The sequence below is a fragment of the Oryctolagus cuniculus genome, chromosome 2 (assembly GCF_051225735.1).
Source record: "Oryctolagus cuniculus isolate XC-2025 breed Fujian yellow rabbit chromosome 2, ASM5122573v1, whole genome shotgun sequence".
Lineage (NCBI taxonomy): Eukaryota > Metazoa > Chordata > Mammalia > Lagomorpha > Leporidae > Oryctolagus > Oryctolagus cuniculus.
The window spans coordinates 34,365,711-34,386,107 of NC_142868.1; the positions used below are offsets into that span (position 1 = coordinate 34,365,711).

Below are 20,397 nucleotides of genomic sequence, written 5' to 3' on the forward strand. Positions count from 1 at the left end.
GTTACTTACTCCCGCCCCCAGTGACTCACGGTTCTTAGCCTGGGCTCCCACATTGGGCTGCCTGTGTGCTATGGTGCCGTGGGGCATGTGGAGTGCCTCCTCACCCCCAAAGTCGTTCTCATTGATGGGCTGTGGCCTTATATTCCAAATTAGTACTTTGCTATGAGACAAAGGATTTGTCCTTAGTGAAAACCTCGTAACTCCCCTCTGTATGAGTTTGCTGCTGCTTCCCCTTCCTGGGAGCAAAGTTTTTAAAAAGCATTTCAGAGTGCAAGAGACGTGGAAGCCACCCAGAGTGAGTAAGGTAATCCCACAGGACCTGAGACCCTAAAGGATTTTGTGTCCTATGTTCTGTGTTCCACTTGCTCGGTGACCTTAATGATGAGGTGACTGTTGGTTTGGTGTGACTGCTAGAACAGATGACTCTAAGTACTTACAAAATGGGTGAGTTGTACTCACCCTCTCTCACCCCCATCTGCAGCTCTGGAGTTGGATAATCCAGGGTCAACTCCAGGCTTGTTCACTTACTTAACCAGCTCTGTGATCTGGGGCTAACTTTTCAACTTCCTTCTGTCCCCTTGCTTTTTATCTGTACACTATAGCAATAGGAGCAGCTATCTCAAGTCTGAAAAATGTTCCATGCAGAACTAATCTATGCTGTTGGAAGTCAGGAATGTGGTTATCCTTGGTGAGGGTGCTGGTCACGGGGAGGGGCCACAGGGAAGCTTCTGGAAGGCGGGTCACCTTCTCTGGGAGCTGGTACATGGCTGTGCTGAATTTGTGACAATTCATTGAGCTGTATGTAATGTGTGCACTATTCTTTACATATTATTTTTTAAAAAGTTTTAAACAGCCATATGAAATACTTGATGTATAGGAAATATTGTTCCAATAGTAAGTTATTGTCAGCCACTTCCCTTATCTCCTGCTGAGTGATCACCCTCTAAAACTTTAACATGATTTCCAAATGTAAGGAAAGAAAAGTGGAAGAAGTAGAAGTGCTCACTGACCGCAGCCTTGACCGAGCACCCAGCAGTTTGGGCAGTTGTCCTTAAGGACTGGGAAGCTGTGCTGAATGGATGATTTCTGCTGTTGTCTCTTGTGCTCGGAAAGCTGCTTTCTGTAACTGTTAGAGTGCATTTGGACTCAGTTGTCGTATAGAATTTCTCTGCTTAGGGGAGCATCTTATTTGGCAAGGAGAGATTAGGGGCTTGTCTGGAAGGCGAGTTTAAAAGCATAATCCTTTTAAACAGATTGATAAAGTGTCAGATTCCTGTCTTTCACTGGGGGTGAAGGCAAGGATAAGATTACTGGCAGCGCCACCATTCCACGGTGCCACCAGTGTTTGGAACGAAAGTCCTGAAAAACGAGCAGGGAGGTCCCCGCAAACTCCAGCTGGCCTGTCCCCGTGTGATCACAATAGCATAAGCTCAGAATGTCTTGACCCAGCAAGGTCATGTCCGCAACGGCTGGATGTCAGTGACGCGTCTTACCTGCCCCAGAATGACTAAGGCCTATTTAAACCTCGTGGCTGGTTAATCATTAATGAAAGCTTTTTGACAAACAAAGTAGAGCAAGCCAAGAAATAAGGGTGGCTAAAAATTAGCCCAGGAAGGGGTCCTATCTCTTGCAAATACAGGAGTTGATGTTTCTCTTGATGGTGGAAAAGGAGTTGCATGGAAATATAATCCTACAGAGAAGACTTGGGCCCGCCCTTTAGCCTCACAGCCATCTGGAGGGCTGCAGGCTCCATCCCCTTGGCTGAGCAGCCTGCATTCCTGCCTCAACCCAGGGGGCTTACTAGGGACAATGGGGACACCTAGCATGCACAGGTGGCTGCTGAATGACCCAGGAGCGGATGGAAGGTTCCAGAGGCTGAAACTGCACCTGTGTAAGGGGGGGGGGGTGGGCACCAGTAGGTGCCCCGACTCCTTCAGTAGACTCTCCTGGGCAAGATCGCAGGTGGCAGAGCTGCCCTGGACTGGGATGGCAGCGGGGAGTGACTGGTCAGCTCGGGGAGCTTTTGGTCACAGCCGCCTGTGAAAAACCCCTCCACCTCAGCAGTGTAGGGAAGCACAGGACTCCACCACTTCCTGGAGGAAACTCAGTCCTGAGGTGGAATGAGGGATTTAGGGGCTTTCCCGCTTGATTATGGGCTCCCAACTTCCTTGTGATAGGGACTGAATCTCTCCCTTTCACAGTTAACACAGGGCCACAGCCATGTTTAACGCTGAACAGAACAGAGGCTGTTTCAGGCCTCTTCTGCTTCTTAGCCGCATGGAGTTACTTTAGGAGATGTGACTTTACTGTGTTCTCTTTCCTGCAGCCCTGGGCACGTCCTGCCCCTTTTCTCACTGCTCGTCTGCCCAGAGTCGTCCTCATCTCCTAGATCTCTTAGATCTTCGCACAGATGCCACTCCCCAACATCTTTCTTGACTCTCTCTGCTGGGACGGAGGTAGGTGCCCCCTTCCATAAAACACTGTCTTAAGCCTGGGAGTTTCTGGAAGGCAGACTGGGTCGATTTTGTTGGCTGCTGCCTGTCCAGTGCCTCCTACTGTGCTGGCACAGGGTTGGTACTCAACAAATGTTTGCTGCATAAATGAATAAAGGGCTCAGGGTGGAAAGGATTGAATTAGTAGAGAGGAATGCATTTACACCACAGTTCAGAAGGGGAGGGGAAGGGAAGTAACCTGGAAGAGGGCCGCACCAGGCTTGTGGTCTTTTTTCTATAACCACGACGTTATCTTTGTCACAAAGTCCTCAGGGCACTTCGGAACTGCAGTGTGAACACATACCTCCACATTCATTTCTATCAGTTTTTGCTGTTGTGAATCATGAAAAATGACATTTTGGCATGGCTGTGTTGAAGAAGTGACTTTGACACCGTGATCCTCTGCCCCAGATACACCGTCAGCTCTCTCTCAGAACAGTTACTGAGATGACAGATGCACTCGCCTTAGCCTGTTCTGTCTCTTCCTTGACAGTCTGTTTCTAACTCTCCAAGGTCAGATTAGGTTTAAATACAGAAAGAGTGGAGAAACACCCACAAGGTGTGTTTGCTTCGACCCAAGTTCTAATCTGATGGACCAGATACAGCCTTCTCTTTCTAGGGACCCCGTAGCCCTCTGTTCTCCAGCCCCTCACGCTAATATACCTGGAAGAGATGTGGTTCCCCAAATCTGTGGCTCCAGGGACAAGCATTGTGCTCCACTGAGGCAGCCGCGTATGAAGTTGGAATACAAGGGGGGAGACCCGAGCTTTGCCACCAGTCACGTGACCTTAGAAAGGACACCTTGCTGCTTCAAGCACCCGTTGTTAAATTAGCAAAAACGAGTCAGCAATCCTGAATTCTCAACATGACCATGAAAATCAGGTGAGCTAATGAATGAGATGTCTTCTGATTGTTTTCTTAACAATCTAAGTAAGCACTTATGTACGTTGTCAGGGCAGGCGTTTCTGAATTAAAAAGTGGGGCCCGGGTTCTAGTGAAGCAGCGGGATGTTGCTGAGGTCCTGGGTGGGTGCTTCAGCCTGCTTGGTGGAGCTCTCTGGGGCAGGCAGCCTTGTAGATGGAATTCCTTAAATCCACCAGTGCACACACTTACACCAGCCTTATTCCTGCTCTTAGGTCTTGAGCAGGTATTTTCGGCCACTCTACCTCATTTCCATCCTCCAAGTTGCATACAAAAAAACTCCCAAAAAACAAAACCCAGCCAACCAACCAAACCAAACCACTGAAAGCCAACAGAAAAGCAATTAGACTTGTAGAAAGGCTTTTCTTTTCTGCAGACTTCTCCAGGGTCAGTGTGCCAACGGAAGCCGGGACGTGGAATCTGAGTGCAGTTGGGAGTCCTGCCTGTTACCATCGTGTGACCTTGGGGAGTCTCCGGTCAGGCCTGCCACTTGGCTGGCTTGTTGGGAGGTGTGCCTGAGATGACAGGGGCCAAGGAGCCTAGTGAATGGAAGGCTGATGAGGTCATGCCATTGACATCTCATTCTGTCCATGTTCTCCCACTTGGACATAGGCTCTGCACCGAGGAGAGGCACAGTCACATGTTTTGTATGACTAAGGGCATCTGTGCTTTCCTTCTAGAACGAGAGGGAATCAGTAGATCTTGCTGCCCTTTTAAACCCTGCCTGTCGCTGTGTCTTCTTGGTTAGTTCCTCAGCTTGTGCTGCCTCTGAAAAGGCCTGTTTTAAAATCTATTTAAGGGGAAATAGGAAGTTAGAATTACAAGAAATGTGGATTGAGAGGTCACAACCCAGGTTCAAGGTTAAGAAGGTAAAGCTCTTAATCATCAGCAAAGCCAAGGGGTATGATTTTGTTTTAAATATTTACTTATTAATTTGAGAGGCAGAGAGAGGGAGGGAGAGAGGTCTTCCATCTGCTGGTTCACTCCCCAAATGGCCACAACGGCCGGAGCTGGGCCGATCCAAAGTCAGGAGCCAGGAGCTTCTTCCTGGGTCTCCCATGTAGGTGCAGGGGCCTGAGGACTTGGACCATCTTCGGCTGCTTTCCCAGGCCATAGCAGAGAGCTGGATTGGAAGTGGAGCAGCCAGGACCTATATGGGATGCTGGCACTGCAGGCGGCAGCTTTACCTGCTCCGCCACAATGCCGGCCCCGGGAGTGATTCTTAAACGTACCTCTCCTGACATCCCATCACTCTCCCTCCGATCATTTGACTGGCTTTGCTGATAGACACTGGGTGAGTGAAGATCTCCAGGCTGTGCACTGTGAAGAGGAGGAGTGAGGCAGCCCTGGTTTCAGCAGCAGTGACCAGTCTCAAGGTCACTGCAGCACATCACAGACCGAGCAGTTCAAGGTCACCTGCCTCCACTTAGAGTTCTGAGTCTAAAGCTCTTTGGTTCACAGTGACAGGCTTTGCCTGTCCTCTTCCAACCCACGTGCGGAGTAGGACTTGCTTGTTCACTGCTGAGCTGAAGTCTGAGGGTAATAATTCACAGTTCAGCCCATCTTCAGTGATTATCCCAAACCAGACAGCAACAACCTGCCAGTCTCTCCACCTGGAAATACTGTATGCATAAATCTCGCCTATTCTGTCAAGGTCTTCCAGACTTTGTAAAAGAGAAAGAAAGCAAACAGTATAAAGAAAACACAGTTTAACATAACTCTTGAAATTGCTTTAGAGAAAGCTTTATTTACTACATACATCCCAAGAATGTACTGTAAATGGAACAAGATCTAAAAAGCTCATCAGATACAAAGCAGCTAAAGACAACAGCTAAACTACTAGAATGTTTGAAAACAGAACTCTAAAATTTTTTTTAACATTTATATAGTTTGTTCTTAACCCTAAAAAAAAAAAAACCAAAAAAGTTCACATTTCAAGTTATAAACTTACCTCAGTAGTGTGCATGAAATGGTTGTGAAACAACAGGAACAGACGAGACACACACAGGCTCACTGATACTCAACTGGCCACGTCACCGTTGGGTTGAAGGTAGTTTGGCAATGGCCATGTTAAGATACCACTTTTTTGCCTTTTTCTTTTTTTTGCAAATAATTTACAGGCACATGTAAAATACAGTAAGAACACTGGGGCCGGGTTCCCTCCCAGGACCCTCCGGGACAGTCCTTCCCTGGAAGGGGACCATGTCTTTCACACAGTCAAGGGCGAGGCTCTGTTCCAAACTGCCTTGTATTGGATTCCTCCTGTCAGGAGATTCAAGTTTGGATGCAGCTTGCTGGGTACGTCAACAACAACATTGCACAATCACTTTATGTCATTTAAGAATGTTAGGAATGTTTAAAGGCCTTAGTAGGCACTCAATAGTTTTATAGAATAGTTAAATAAATATTCCTTATATATAAAAACTCATCTCATGCCAAGATGAGAGGGGGAAAGGCATTTAGAAATCTCTTAATAAAAAAAAAACACCTAAATATTTGCTAAGGGCATGATCCTATTTTAATCCACAAATAAGAATTCAGCCATAAACAAAAAAATCCAGTGAAAGATTTCATGATCTCTAACATGACATAAAAACACAACTGTGTATTCACTACCTTATTGCACACCTCACTTCCTTGATAGGGCCTTTGGGAAAAAAATCCCAAGTTGATGTATTTCATAAAGCAGATGACAATCTCAACATTTTACTGTATTTTACATTCACTCTGCTAAACAGAAGCCTTTAAAGAGGCACAAGACACTGCGATACATGTACTTCCTAATATAATAGACCTTTTAATAGCGTTGAAGTAAATGGTTTCATTTTGCATTAAACTACAAACCATGAACTTCTGCAACTTATAAAAGGACTAAAACCCAGCATTAGAAGATAATGACAGACTATCTTTTTAACTCCTATAGGTCTTCCTCCTCCTGGATGTGCACAGCAATGGAGGAAAATCCCTGCTCAAGAAACATAATATTTCCAACACCCTTGAGAACTACACACATTTTGCATGGAACATGATAAGGCAACTACCAAGACGGAAAACTTCCTGCTGACGGGTGCTTGGTGGGGGGCGGGGGGAAGTCTTGTCTACAATAACATACATTCCTTGTCTCTAAAAACTTATACTTCAAAAAATGAATAAAATAAAAGCACTAGAAAGGGAATTAAGGTTTTATACTTGACAATTAAATAGCTATGCAAAGATGCCTTATAAAACCTTGTGCTTACGTGTACTCTTATTGAAAATAGCACACATAGAAGATAGTACCGGCCTAACCCAAAAATAAAAAAAAAAAATAAAAAATACAAGAACACAAAAAAACCCCAACAAAAACCCAGGAAGAAGTATAAAGGCCACCAGTTGTTTTCTCTCGGGTTATTCGGTTATCTGAGACTTGCCAAACATGGAGGTTGAGGGAGGAGGGGGGAAGGTGGAGGTCACATGTAGAAGTCAAGGCACGTGGCAAATGAGCCCAAGGTAACGGTGGCAGGCGAGAGCTCTCCAGTGTGGGACTCGGAAATGTGACAAGTCTTTTAACAGTTGGCTTAAGGAGAGACTGAGTGTTTAATTTCTTTTCAAAAGTAGAACCATCGTGGAACACACGTGGGCACACCATCAACCCTTAATGCCAGCAGAAATACAACAGAGGTTTGACTCATTTTAAAATTGCACTTTCCAGTATAACCTTTAAAATAATGTTTTCTGTAGGATTTTAAAGCACTACTGTTTGCATCTTTAAATATTGAAGATATTTTTCAAAATAGTTTCCTAGCTGCTTGGGTGTGCTTTTTTTTAATATATAGTTGATATATTAATGGAAGGTACTACAAAATAGACATCTCTGGAGTGCAGAAGTTAAGAAAATAACCTTCATACTGAAAATATATCCTTAAAAAACAACAAACAAAAACCTCTATACAAATGTAGTACAGCATATAAATTTTTCAAAGATGGTATTAAGGCACAAACCATTTGCGAGTCTCTTAGAAATGTATGAACACAGGCCTGCGGAATTGAACAGTCTTTAAAAACTCATGAAAACTTCATGTCTATAAAATATTTCCAGATGCGATTTGATAACATTCTTCACTTTCAGGTTTCACATGTGTGCTAATCCAACACGGGCTTTCTTCATAAATAGTCAAGTGTTCCTTGGGCGGTGGCTTCGTGCTCGGTCTTCGCGCCCGTCCCCAGTCTCAGTACGTCTGGTAGATGTCGTGAATGGGGACCTGGATAGCAGCAGCGGGGAAGGCCTGAGGTATGTAGCCCGCGTAGCCCCCGTACACGGCGGCCGCAGCTGCCGCGTTCTTCTGTAGTGTGGCAATGGTGGCCGTGGCTGGAGCAGCAAATGGAACATAACTGGCCCCGTAGATCCCAGCCGCGGGAATTCTCTGGACGTTAGGAGCCACGGTGTAGACTGGAGTTATTGGGCGACCCTGGGGAGCGGAGACAAGAAGAATCCTCCTTGAGACATGGCTGTACCTAGCACTCATTCAAGAAGCTTCTTCTAGGGTTGAGGGTACAAAAACGAAAAGAGCAGGTGCAGGGAGCCCGTGTCCCAGATCCCACCACAGTGCCTAGGATCAAGGTCTAGCTCTGCTCTAGCGCCCTGCTCCTGTGCCTCCACCCTGGGAAGAAGCAGGGCAGGTGGCTCGAGTACCTGGATCCCTGCCACCCCACGTGGGAGACGTGTGTTGCCTTTCCTGCTCCCGGGCTGTGTGGAAAGTGAACTGGTAGATGGGAGCTCACTCTACATCTCTGGACCAGGGCAAAGGGAAGGCAGCACACCCATCTCCAGGGGGACAGATCCATCCCCACCACCGCCCCGTCAATGTGATGCATGGTTCCCACCATCTCCCACCCTGCCCACGACGCTCCGGTACCAACTGACTGGGGGAGCTGAGGCAGGAGTGACAGCAGCTGAGCTGGGTCCGAAGGAGAGCTGACAGAGCGCCACCGCGGGCTCTGAAAGTCCCCGCCCCTCGCTGCTGTCCACTTGACAGTGTGCTGTGCCATGCTTTCAGAACAAACAGGAGTAGCTGGGGGCAGCCTGCACTCGGTGTTTCCCAGAGTACAGGCAGCTAGATGGACAAAGAAGTTCTCTAACACTCGATTAACAAACTAGCTGGAGCCCATTACGTCCCCCAGGATGCCCTGTAGCAAAGGCTAGGCTTGGGCTAAACTTCCTGCATCTTCAAACAATTCAGGATACAGGAAATGAGCCACATCACTCAGTCATCAATCACAACGACTAAGCCGGTGCTTGACTGTGTGGAGGGGTACGGGTGTGTTAAGTGACGGGGCTTTTAAGCAATGGAGCAGATGCCTCTGCAGCTCATGCCTTTAGCCCTACATTATCTCACTTCCCACAGTCCGATCCCAGGAGTATCCCATGACCCTCTGCAACAGGGAGAGCAGCTGGGAAGAATGGTTCAGCGCAGGAGCCAAGGAATCGAGTGCACCAAAGAAGGAAGTCGTGGGGAGGACCTTGAGTGACACTGTCCCACGGGCTCCTCTACTGGGTTCACCAGCTCCCTCTGATGCCGACTCACATGTAAACGTGAACTGGCTCAAGCACAAGGCAGCAGTGTGCCAGGAGTTTCAGGTGTACCAGAGAGTTGACTTAACCTGGACACATGACCTTAGCGGTCATAAACACCGAATAGAGAAAAACACCTTTACCACTGTGTCCTCAAAACAGTGCCAGGAACAAGCGCCCAGGATCGCAGGGGTGAGTGAATGACTGCCCACAGCTGTGTGCAGGCGATGTGTAACAACCCTTGAGGGAAAACCAAGAACCAATCAGGCAACACTGCATCCTTTCTGAGCCTCTACCTTGTGCCTGGCCCTAGGCAGTGACTCAGCTCTATGGCAAGACCCACTCACTAGGAACCCCGAGTTGCAGTCAGGTACATGGTCATCGGCAAGCACCGCATGGGGGTGTCAGGGATAGGGGAGTAGAAAGGCCCTCCCTGCTCTGCGATTACCACGAGCTGCGAAGACAGAGAACACTTCAAGAAAGGTGACGTGACGGTCTGGGTATAAAATGGCTACATAGGAACACTCCTGGGCAGCTCCCAGGCAGGGGAGGATGACTGCCTACAGCCATGGGGGGACAGCAGTTGCCGGTGTGGCTCCCCCGTAGGAAAGGGTTCTTTTGTCAGTCAGTGGTACTTAAAATGCTCCTTCCTCCCCTGCTATAATTTGGCAGAGAAATTCGGAGGTGGAGGGCTTAGCAGACAGAACCCCGGTGAAAGAACTCAGACGAGCACCCAGAGTGCCAGATGTGAGCGAGACCAAGAGCAGCCAGGGCCCCACACCCCTAAGAAGCCATTCCCAGGTCGCAAAGTAGCTCCAGGCATTCTGCAGAGGAGGAAAAAAAATCTATGTGGGAGTCAACTGAGAACAGCTCCATTTTGAGCTAATTCATAAGCCACAACAACTACGAATAAGGTCTCTAATGACCACATCCAGTGCAGACCAATGTGGGGCAGGAAAAGGCTGGAATCAAGGGCCCAGAAGTTGAACCTGAGCAGAACTCAGACAACACATCAAAGAGAAAATGCTCATGAGTTTCTCAGTAGAGAGGAACAGGAAATTATAACCTGCTACAGGTGGACAGGAATCACTTCTGATGGTCTGTAGCTTCCTAGAGCTGGGCGCCAGGATTGGCAATACTCTGAATGTGTGAAGTGATGGAATGCCAGTGACCTCGGTCCAGTTAGTACACACTGTACTGTCAGTGCACCCTATAGAGATGTGCAATCACTAAATGTCAATAAAGATGTATGCCAAGTTATTACCCATTCTACTAAGTTATTTGTGTGTGTGTTTGTCTGTGTGTGTCTCATATATAGAGAGAGACAGACAGTTCCCAATATTAACCACATGTACTTCTCATTGTATAGTCTGAATCACTTAGAGCCTATTTCTTTAACTTTAGGAAATCCTGTGTTAGAGAATATTCAAGGCGCAGGTATTGGGCTCAGTGGTTAAACTGCTGCTTTTAGTCTCCTGCATCCCATATCCAAGTGCCTGGTTTGAGTCCCAGCTACTCCACTTCTGATCCAGCTTCCTGCTCTTGTGCACCCAAGGAGGTAGAGAACTTGGGTTCCTGCCACTGACATGCAGGATGTGGATCAAGTTCCAGACACATGACTTTGGCCTTGCCTAGCCCTGGCTGTTGGGAGCATTTGAGGGGTGAACCAGTAGATGGTAGTCTATGGCAAATTCAACTGGTTTTTTTTCTGAAACAATGCAGCCAAGAGTGGCGTGCAGAGTAGCCACATAAACAGCACCTCAGTGTGGTTCATCAGCCTGGCTCTGTTTCTCAATCACTGAGGAACTGGTAAAAAATACCACCTCTAGAAGCCCAGGCCAGTTTGACCAAATGGGAATTTTCAGAGCGTTAAGTCTAAGAATCTTAGTTTTCCAAATGTGTGCCTTGTGACTGGTGGTAAGGGGCTGTGGTACGCTCCCTATGCGCTATGCACTGAGGAAAGACACCTAAGACACACCTCTGGGGCTGGACCAGTCTCAGTTCAGCTGCGGAGATAGAACACAGTGACAGCCACATGCCAAGGGATAAGGCAGGAACGGGAGTGCGGGAGGCCGGGCTGGGAAGATTCTCCAGGAGGAACCGTACATAAGGACTTCCTGAGCAAGGGGGGTAGGAAGAAGAGTTTGGAAATAGGAGGGATAGCGCTGGAGGAGAGCACCGGGGGCAGCTTCCGTAAAACTTCATCTCGGCCGGCGCCGCGGCTCACTAGGCTCATCCTCCGCCTGCGGCACCGGCACCCCGGGTTCTAGTCCCGGTCGGGGCGCCGGATTCTGTCCTGGTCACTCCTCTCCCAGTCCAGCTCTCTGCTGTGGTCCAGGAGTGCAGTGGAGGATGGCCCAAGTGCTTGGGCCCTGCACCTGCATGGGAGACCAGGAGGAAGCACCTGGCACCAGCATGGTGCACCGGCTGCAGCGGCCATTGGGGGGGTGAACCAACGGAAAAGGAAGACCTTTCTCTCTGTCTCTCTCTCTCACTGTCCACTCTGCCTGTCCAAAAAAAAAAGAAAAAGCTTCATCTCTACCTCTGGAGAGCGTCTCCCTCCCCAGACACAAAGGGCGCAGACTCCTGTATGTGTGGGGTGAACGTCTTGCAGTAATCCTCACCGAGCTGCAGTCTGGCAGGGGAAAGGTGAACCCCCTCCCTGGACTTGCTGTCAGTTCCTCACCAACACGAGCTGTAACTGTTCCAGTGCCATTGAAACAAAAGTCTACGTAATCGGACATTGTGGGGGTGGGGAATCGTATGCATAAAACGGTAATATTGGGGCAGTACCTTTTTTTTTTTTTTTTTAAAAAAAGGACTTACTGACTTGAAACTCAAAAGAGAAAGAAATCTTCTATCTGCTGGGCCACTCTCTGAACAGTCACAACTCCTGGCTTCAGCCAGGAGCTGGGAACACTCCCACCTAGAGTGGCAGGGGCCCAAGCACCTGGGCCATGTTGTGCTACCTTCCTGGGCACGTTAAGTATCAGAAGTGGAGCGGCCGGGACTCAAACCAACACTCTGGTACGGGATGTGGGCCTCGCAAGCAGGGGTGGCTTAACCAGCGGGCCACAACACTGACCTTGAAGCAGTACAATTCTTATAATTTTTCTTTTCCCTTAGGATTCATACTAAAAAATCATTCATGTCACCCAATCCAATACTAACAGAGTTAAGCACACGGTAAACTTTGAGTGCTGAGTACTGAGGAGTGCACTCCAGAAAGGCCACACACACACACATACATACACACACACACACACACGCACGCGCACACACACGGCGCCGACTGCCTGCAGCAAGAACTCTACCTGGAAAGGTGGCGGCGTTGACACGGCAGGAATGACGGCAGCGGCGGCGGCGGCAGCGGCGGCAGCACTGGCCGGGTCTGGTTGCACAGCAATGGGGCTGATCATGTGCTCCATGGTGTGGATTTTGCCATCTTCAATCATTTTAGGGGCCGGAGCTGCCTGAAACATGGAATACTGGGCCCCAATGGCAGGGATGGCCACTGCAAAAGGAGCAAGAGGGAAAACAGGTCAGTTAGCGAGGAGGCTGTGTCGCCTGCCCTGCAAGATTTTTACAAGCCCTGGGTGGCAGTCGCGGGCCTTCGGGAACAAGCCAAGGGGGAATTCCCTCTGCTTGTGCTTCCAAAGGAACCACCTGGGAATGGAGCGCGCAGTTACAGGACCTGCACGCAAAGTTACAGTTTGCCTTTTGTACCAGGATTTGACTACTTCTACAGAAAGTCTCATTTTGCCTCTTACTCTTGGCAAGCGAGAAAGGGCTTCCTGACCCTGAGGAAAGCGGCTCAGCATAGGACGGAAGATCTGCGGCTAGAGGCCCACCTCATGGGACAGGGCCTCTGCTCGTCCATGGCTCACCACTGCCCTATCCACTCTGACAGGTGCTCCTGAGGGCTTCAGTCCCAGAACTGAGACCTGTGCACAGCCTCCCCACCCTGAACTTCAGATTGTAACACCACTGACGCAAGGGGAAAAATGAACTTAGGAAGAATGGAAAATTCTCTATTTTCTAACATACACTCAATAGTAAATCATACAATGGATGGACTGGGCATTTTTTTGGTAGAAACGGCCAATTCAAAGAATTTCTGTAAGTGAAATTCAGGACTGATTTCAACCAGAGATTCAAACAGCACTTACTGAATGTCAGTATACAATCAGGAGAGAATAAAAGGAAAAGACCCCAGCCCTCAGTCGGGGGATTTGTGTACGTACATGTTGTGTGTGTTGAAAGGATATGCAAGAATGAGATGAATGCATAAAGAATCTTTTCACGTATGTTGTTTCTCCTACCAGGACTATATTCCAACAGAGGTTGACATGACCAAAGAGACAAAGAACTACAAGATAATCAATGGCACAGCCATTCAATAAAACATTTAAAATTTTAACCAGGGGTGGGCACTGTGGCACAGGGGGTTAAGCCAGTGTTTGTGACGCAGGCATCCCCTGCCAGAGTGCTGGTTTGAATCCCAGCTCCCTGCTGATGTGCTGGGGGAAAGCAGTGGATGATGGTCCAAGTCCTTGGGGGTCCTGGCTCCTGGCTTCAGGCTGGCCTAGCCCCAGCATCGCAGGCATTTGGGGAGTGAACCGGAAGGAGGAAGCTCGCTCTCCCTGTCACTGTGCCTTTCAAGTAAATCATGTTTGGGGGTGGGCAGAGGACCATTTCAATTGCCCACAGACTGAATTCTCCCAGTTGGGATGCTTGTTTGTGCTGGCAACGAGTTTGAGCTGCACTCACACAACAGAATTAAAGCTTCTTGTTACAATTACATTGGGAGACCCAAGGGCACTCACAACATGGGCAACTGGTTTGGGAGCCTGGGGGTGAAAGCAAACTTCAAGGTCCTCGGCTTGAATGAACTGAGTGTCCCTAACCCCCACCTACCGAGCCCATGAGAGAAGGCAGTGAGCAGCTGTAAGGGGGTCCCCCTGCCTGGTCACCGGGTGTTCCTGCTGGCTCAGACCTCGGCAAGGGGCCAGGATGCTACTTGCTCTTCAAGGGGGATTTTTCTATCCTTCCCAACAACTCTCAAAGCTGGCCATGGCCCCTTGGCTTCTGACAGCTGGGGCAGAAATTGGCTTAAGTAAGGAGAAGCCAGGTCTTAGTTGACAGAAGATACAGAGAACTTCATATTCTCTCCCCTGCTCCCACCCCGAACTCTGTGCACTTGGCCACAGCTCGAGGGCAAAACTACCAACCAGTGACTGCCTTCCGAAAAACCTTCCTACACGCTCAGAGCGAAACCACCCCCTTTCGTTCCAGATGAGAAGGCACCGACAGCAACCTCCCTCTTGCCTGGTCCCTGGTCGCCCGTGAGAAGAGCCATCGCGGTACTGACAGGACGAGCGCTCCCTTCAAAGACAGGGTGGGGGTTTGGCAGGAGGAGGTGTCCTCCCCGGGTATACTGACCTGTACCCGGTTTAATGGCAACCGGATTGACGGCAGAGATTTCCAAATTGGGCACAAGTTCATATCCTTTTTCTTGCTGCTTTCCTTTCCCTTCGTGGTAGCGGCTATATATCCCACGGCCAGCAGAGTATCCCCCGAGGTAGGAACCCCTGGGCCCTGGGGTCCTGTTGCCGGCTGCGCCTCGCCCTCGGCCTCTTATGCTGCCTGCTTATAGTAACAACACAAAACATGATGAGCAGCCAGTGGCGACAGCACAGGAGCAGACGACGTGCACACGGGGCTCAAGGCGTGCAGTCGTGAGCCCCGAGTGCAAGTTGCTCTTTAGTGGGCTGGGTCAAGACGCTCCTAGCAGGCTCCTTGGGCAGGAATCTGCACCCCGACTTAAGCCTGCTTAGTCCGGGACCACCCTGCAAGGTGAGCTCCTAGGGACCTTCAGAAAAACCCTCCCAGAGTAAGAACGAGGCAGGTCTGGAAAGGGATCTGCCAGCCCACTGTCCTTAGCGTACGCCTCAAACAACAGGCCTGGGGAGGTCAAGGACTCAAGTCTCAGACCCAGCTAACCTGACAGCAGGGCCCACACAGACCTTTGCCAGGTGATGCCTGGTTCCAGTAAATCTTAATAAATGATTGCTGGGGGGCGGGGGGGGGGGGGAATTGGTCCCTGCCGACATCCTAAAAAATTCCACAAGTAGATTTTTCATTTAAATACCAGGAGTCCCTGCCCTCTTTAGGGTGATCCCTGGAAAAGCAGAATGTAGCGGCTTGCATTCTACCCCCACTATTCCCACCTGGATTTTACCGCTCGGTCCCGAATGCTGCATTTCTTTCCAGGCTACAGAGGGGTACTGCGTGAGTATTAGCAAATAGCAGAGCCCGGATTGGAAAGCCAAGCGCAGGGGTTGGGGTTCCGGCGGGGGCCCGCCCCACCCCAAGGGGAAGGGAAGAGGCCCGACTAACCTTTCACGAAGTAGTCCCTGTTGGGCCCGATGAGCGCATTGTAGGGGTAGCCGTAGTAGGCCAGCGTGTAGGGGTCGCACGAGTACACGTAGCTGGGCGGCTGCGCAGCCGCCTCGGCCACTGCGCCGCCCTTGGCCGCCTTCTGGTAGCGCGAGTACTGCTCCTTGTCCACGGGCTTGGCCAGCGTGACCTCCAGGCACGAGCCTTCGAGCTCGGTGCCGTTGAGGCTGTTCATGGCGCGCACGGCGTCCTCGCGGCTGGCGAAGTGCACGAAGGCGTAGTCGCGGATCTTCTTGACGCGCTCCACGCAGCCCGGGTTGAACTGGCCGAAGCTCTTCTTGATGGTGTCCTCGGTGGTCTCGATCATGAGGTTGCGCACGTAGAGGATCTTCACGGTCTCCATCACGTCCTCGTCCACGTCGATCTCGGGCTCGGCCCAGTCCACGGCGATCTGGTGGCCCCACAGCTGGATGCGGCCGGGCATGAGCTTGCGGCGCGCCATGGCGGCCGCGCGGTGGCTCTCGTACTCGACAAAGGCGAAGCCGCGGTTCTTCATCTTGTCGGCCGCGCTGGCGTAGACGATGACGTCGAGCACGCCCTCGGTGACCTTGGCGATCTCCTCCAGGATCTCCTCGCGCTTCTTCATCTTGGGGATGCCGCCGATGAAGAGGCGGCAGTTGTCCACGCTGCAGCACACGCCGAGCAGGCGGCCCGGGCGGATCTCGTAGTTGTTGAGTTCACGCACGGCGCGCTTGGCCTCGTGCTTGTGGCAGTACATGACGAAGGCGTAGCCGCGGTTCTTGCCGTCGAAGTCCATCATGAGGCGCAGCTCGTAGATGCGGCCCACCGCCTCGAACACGGGCACCAGCTCGTCCTCGTACACGTCGCGCGGGATCTTGCCCACGAAGACCTCGCAGCCGCGCTGCGGGTGCGGCCCGTCCCAGCCGGGCGGGGGGCCGCCGTACTTGCGCTGCCCGTTCTCCTGCGCCATGCTGTAGCCCGTGCGCTCCAGCAGCGCCAGCAGCGCTGCCTCATTGGGCGCGCCTGCCACGCCCTCGGGCACCTTGGCCGAGGCCACGGCAGCACCGGGGTCACTGCTCATGGCTGCGGTGGAATCCTCTGCGGTCATAATGGCAAAGGCATCCACGGCTGGTAGGAACCTGGGGAGGCAGAAGGGGGCACGAGTGAGTGGGGTCGGAACCTGTGCCTTCGCCTTTTTTTTTTTTTTTTTTTTTTTTTTTTTTTTGCAGGATCACAAAGACTTTTTGGCACGTTCAGGACGGCACCATGGCAAAGCTAAGTGAGAATAAGATGGAGGCCGTTCTGCAAGTGCAGCAGCCCCAAAACAGCCTAAAATAGCCAAGTTGTTTTGCAGGAAAAACCAGAAGTGACTTGAGGGGAAAAAAAAAAAGTGGACTGAGCAGGTACTTCCGCTTTACGCAGCACCCACCGGCTTTGACATTGCGAGAACCTGCAGTCATTGCTGGGGAAACCTCACATCCCTGCAGCAACGGCTGCGTCTGTAGCTTCATTCCTGCACTCCCGACTCAAATTGGTCACCTTTAGTAAGAGCATCTTTCAAGCCTCATTGCATCATTTTGGGGAACACAGCCATTTTTTTTAAGGTGGTCTTTTCATTGTGGGAATGGAAATAGAGCAGAGCATTTACAAGGAAGGCTTTTAACTGTTAAAACTTGGAGGAAATGCTGTATTAGGTTCAGAACTATGCACTGGACGACACAGAATGTCCACATACATTGCCAGGTCTAGAAAGTATAGTCAAAGTTAGCACACTGGGGGCCGGCGCTGTGGCATGGCAGGTAAAGCCACTGTCTGCAGTGCTGGCATCCGGTATGGATGCCCTTCTTTTGATCCAGCTCTCTGCTATGGCCTAGAAAAGTACTGGAATATGGCCCAAGTCCTTGGGCCCCTGCACCCACATGGGAGACTTGAAAGAATTTCTTGGCTCCCGGCTTCGCATCACACAGCTCTGACCATTGAGGCCATCTGGGGAGTGAACCAGTGGATGAAAGACCTCTCTTTCTTTCTACCTCTGCCTCTCTGTAACTCTGCCTTTCAAATAAATAAATCTTAAAAAAAAAAAAAAAAAGAGCTAGTATATTCGATTTTTCTAATGTCATTCAGGAAAACTGTTAGTAGGAACCATTCATGGATGGGGAATCAGCCCACAAAGCACCAGATTCACTTCAAGCTGGGGGACTCAGGAAGCAACCTCCACACGCCTTCCTCTGCGTCCTTAACCTCCTTCTCACCACAGCACATTCAGGCTGCCTAAGGTTGCATCACTAATTAGGACCAGGAACATCATTCAGTTTTAAAGATGTAGCGCCAGGAATTGTGTGCAACAGTATTGTGTGCAGCCCGGCTCCAGCACCTCCTACTTGTGTGAGCTGAATGAAGATGCGGAGCTGTTCTGCGCCTCAGTTTCTCTACCTGTGGAATGGGAATGCTAATGACAATCTCAACCTCAGTTTAAAAGAGTGAGTGAGTGGGGCCGGCGCTGTGGCGCAGTGGATTAACGCCCTGGCATGAAGTGCCAGCATCCCATATGGGTGCTGGTTCAAGACCTGGCTGCTCCACTTCCTGTCCAGCTCTCTGCTATGGCCCAAGTCCTTAGGCCCCTGCACCCATGTGGGAGATACAGGAAGAAGCTCCTGGCTCCTGGCTTTGGACTGGCACAGCTCCGGCCGTTGTGGCCATCTGGGGAGTGAACCATTGGATGGAAGAACTCCCCCACCCCCACCCCGTAACCTTTTCAAATAAATCTTTTTTTAAAAAAAAAGTGAGTTGACACAAGCACCTGCAAAGCACTTTGAACTGTGCCTAGAACATGGTAAATGCTGAAGAAATGTCAGTGATTAACTTGCATCCAGACTCCCAGGTAAACTTTCAAACCAACTCAGTTTCTGAGTAATTTTTTGAGACGCGTTCTCAGTTCTTTACAAACATTTGTTGGATGTGGCTTCTACTCTTTTAGTCTGTTCTTTGAGTGCTTGAAGGCTGGTTTGACAACATCCCAGTGTCATAAAGTTTTTTTCTAGTATGCATATGAAAAGGATACGGTAGTTCCATGTTGAAAGAGAATCTCACTATCACATATGAAAATGAAGATAAGGCTGTAGATCTTAAAGGGACTGTTTGTAAAAGCACACATGTATTTATAATCTGTGACCTGGGAAGGAAATGCCAGCGCATATATTAAGAGTATATGGGACAATTCAAGATTTAACTGTGTCCTACATAAAACATTAACTGAAGTTCAAAGGAATAGAATTTACTGCTCTTCTGGGAAGCGGGACTGCTGCTTTCCTAATTGTACTTTGGAACTACTATTTGGGGCTGGCATTGTGGTGCAGCAGGTTAAGCCAGTGCCTGCAATGCCGGCATCCCAAATGGGCACTGGTTCAAGTCCCAGCTGCTCCACTTCTGATCCACCTCCCGGCTAAAGCTCCCAGGACAGCAGCAGCAGATGGCCCAAGTACTTGGATCTCTGCCACCACATGGGAGACCCGGATAGAGTTCCGGACTCCTGGCTTCGGCCTGGCCCAGCCCTGACCATTGCAGCCATTTTGGGAGTGAGCCAGCTGACGGAAGATCTCTCTTTCCCTCACTCTTTCTGCCTTTCAAATAAATCAATCCTAAAAAACAGTAAGGAACTACTATTTTACACACACACACACACACACACACACACACACACCAGCCTGAATAATTTAATGAAAAGTTACCCTGCAATCTGCTGGTGTAACATAATTGTCTCTAGAAATTCCAGTGTAGTCACAGCTAATTTCCTCCACCTCTGAGCCAGGACAGCTCTTTCTCCCTGTGCTTTCACCATCTGGACCCTGTGTCCTTCTCCTCTGTGGCCTCCATAGGATCAGCATTGAGATTTGCATCCCAGTTTCGGTAACCGTGAGACATTACAGTACACTTCACGTTCATCAACTCTGAGCTCGTGATACTCTTTCAAAGCTTTTTCTGTATTCCCAATGCCATGGGTTGGGCTGGGAATATCATTCATAGTATTCTGAACCCGTCTTTGGAGGCACCTCACATAATCTGGAGCCGGGAGGAGCAGAAGCACACACTCACTCACACAGACGTGCACCATGCACTTTGCAACAGGAAACTGCATCACTGATCAACGTCATTACCAAATGACTGCTCTTTTCTACCAACTACAATTGCATAAGAAACCAGTGATAACCATCACGAGCTACCAGTTCTTACCCACTAGGATGGCTGCTATCAAATAGTGAATACCTGTTGGTGAGGAAGTGGAGAAATTGAGACCCCAGGCAATGTGGGGGAAAGGGGGCTGTAAAATGATGCTACCACTGTGGAAAACTGTAAGATAGTTCCTCAAAAAATTAAGCATAGAGTTACCATGTGATTCAGCAATTCCACTTCCGGGTATATACACAAAGTAATGAAAAGCAAAGTATCTGTACACCAATGTTTCAGCAACATAACTCACCATTGCCAAAAGGAGCAACCACCACACACGTCCCTCACTGAGTGGATAAACAAGATGCAGGAGACACATGCCACAAACCATGACCCAGCCTTCAAGGAGGCTCTGACAGGTGCTACAACATGGAAGAATCCTGAAGACATTATGCCAAGTGAAACAAGCCAGACACAAAAGGACAAAAGCCCTAGGGTTCTGCCCAGGTGAGGTACCTGGAGTCGTTAGATTCATAGAAAGTAGCACAGTGGGGACGGGAGGCCGAGGGGCGGGGGAGGGGAGAATTACTGTGTAATGGGAGTGGGTTTAAGGCAGGGATGATACAGAGTTCTGGAAAGGGCCGCTGGTGACCTCTGCACAGCAGTGTGACTGGCCATCGTGTCGCTGACCAACCAGTTTAACACGGCACGTTTAGTTATGTGTGTTTACTGCCCAAGACATCTGGGGAACAGGGGACAGGGAAGGCTTAGAGACACAAAAAGGACAAAAACAAGAGTCAATGAAATTGGGATTTCATTAGAAGCTTTTAGAAAATGGTATAGTCA

At 49.7% G+C, this 20,397-nt stretch overlaps 1 protein-coding gene and 1 long non-coding RNA gene across 14 annotated transcripts in view; one reads left to right on the top strand and one right to left on the bottom strand.

Moving 5' to 3' along the window:
• Window positions 1-1,598: 1,598 nt before the first annotated feature.
• Window positions 1,599-6,409, top strand: LOC103352495 (uncharacterized). The gene is made up of 3 exons (XR_016229866.1): window positions 1,599-1,891; window positions 2,327-2,456; window positions 6,337-6,409. It is a non-coding gene; the product is annotated as an uncharacterized LOC103352495 (long non-coding RNA).
• RBM47 (RNA binding motif protein 47) overlaps window positions 5,141-20,397 on the bottom strand; it is a 171,106-nt gene continuing 155,849 nt past the window's right edge. For 11 of the 13 annotated variants that reach the window (XM_089327098.1, XM_089327099.1, XM_070068133.2 and 8 more), the window contains 4 exons: window positions 15,364-16,523; window positions 14,407-14,613; window positions 12,279-12,478; window positions 5,141-7,861 (listed from right to left, as the gene is read on the bottom strand). In XM_089327098.1, the coding sequence (XP_089183224.1) occupies window positions 7,622-7,861; window positions 12,279-12,478; window positions 14,407-14,613; window positions 15,364-16,492 (1,776 nt within the window). In that variant the 5' untranslated portion in view covers window positions 16,493-16,523 and the 3' untranslated portion in view covers window positions 5,141-7,621. The remainder of the gene's footprint in view (window positions 7,862-12,278; window positions 12,479-14,406; window positions 14,614-15,363; window positions 16,524-20,397) is intronic. The other 2 variants (XM_089327103.1, XM_051830883.3) reach the window with 1 other exon arrangement.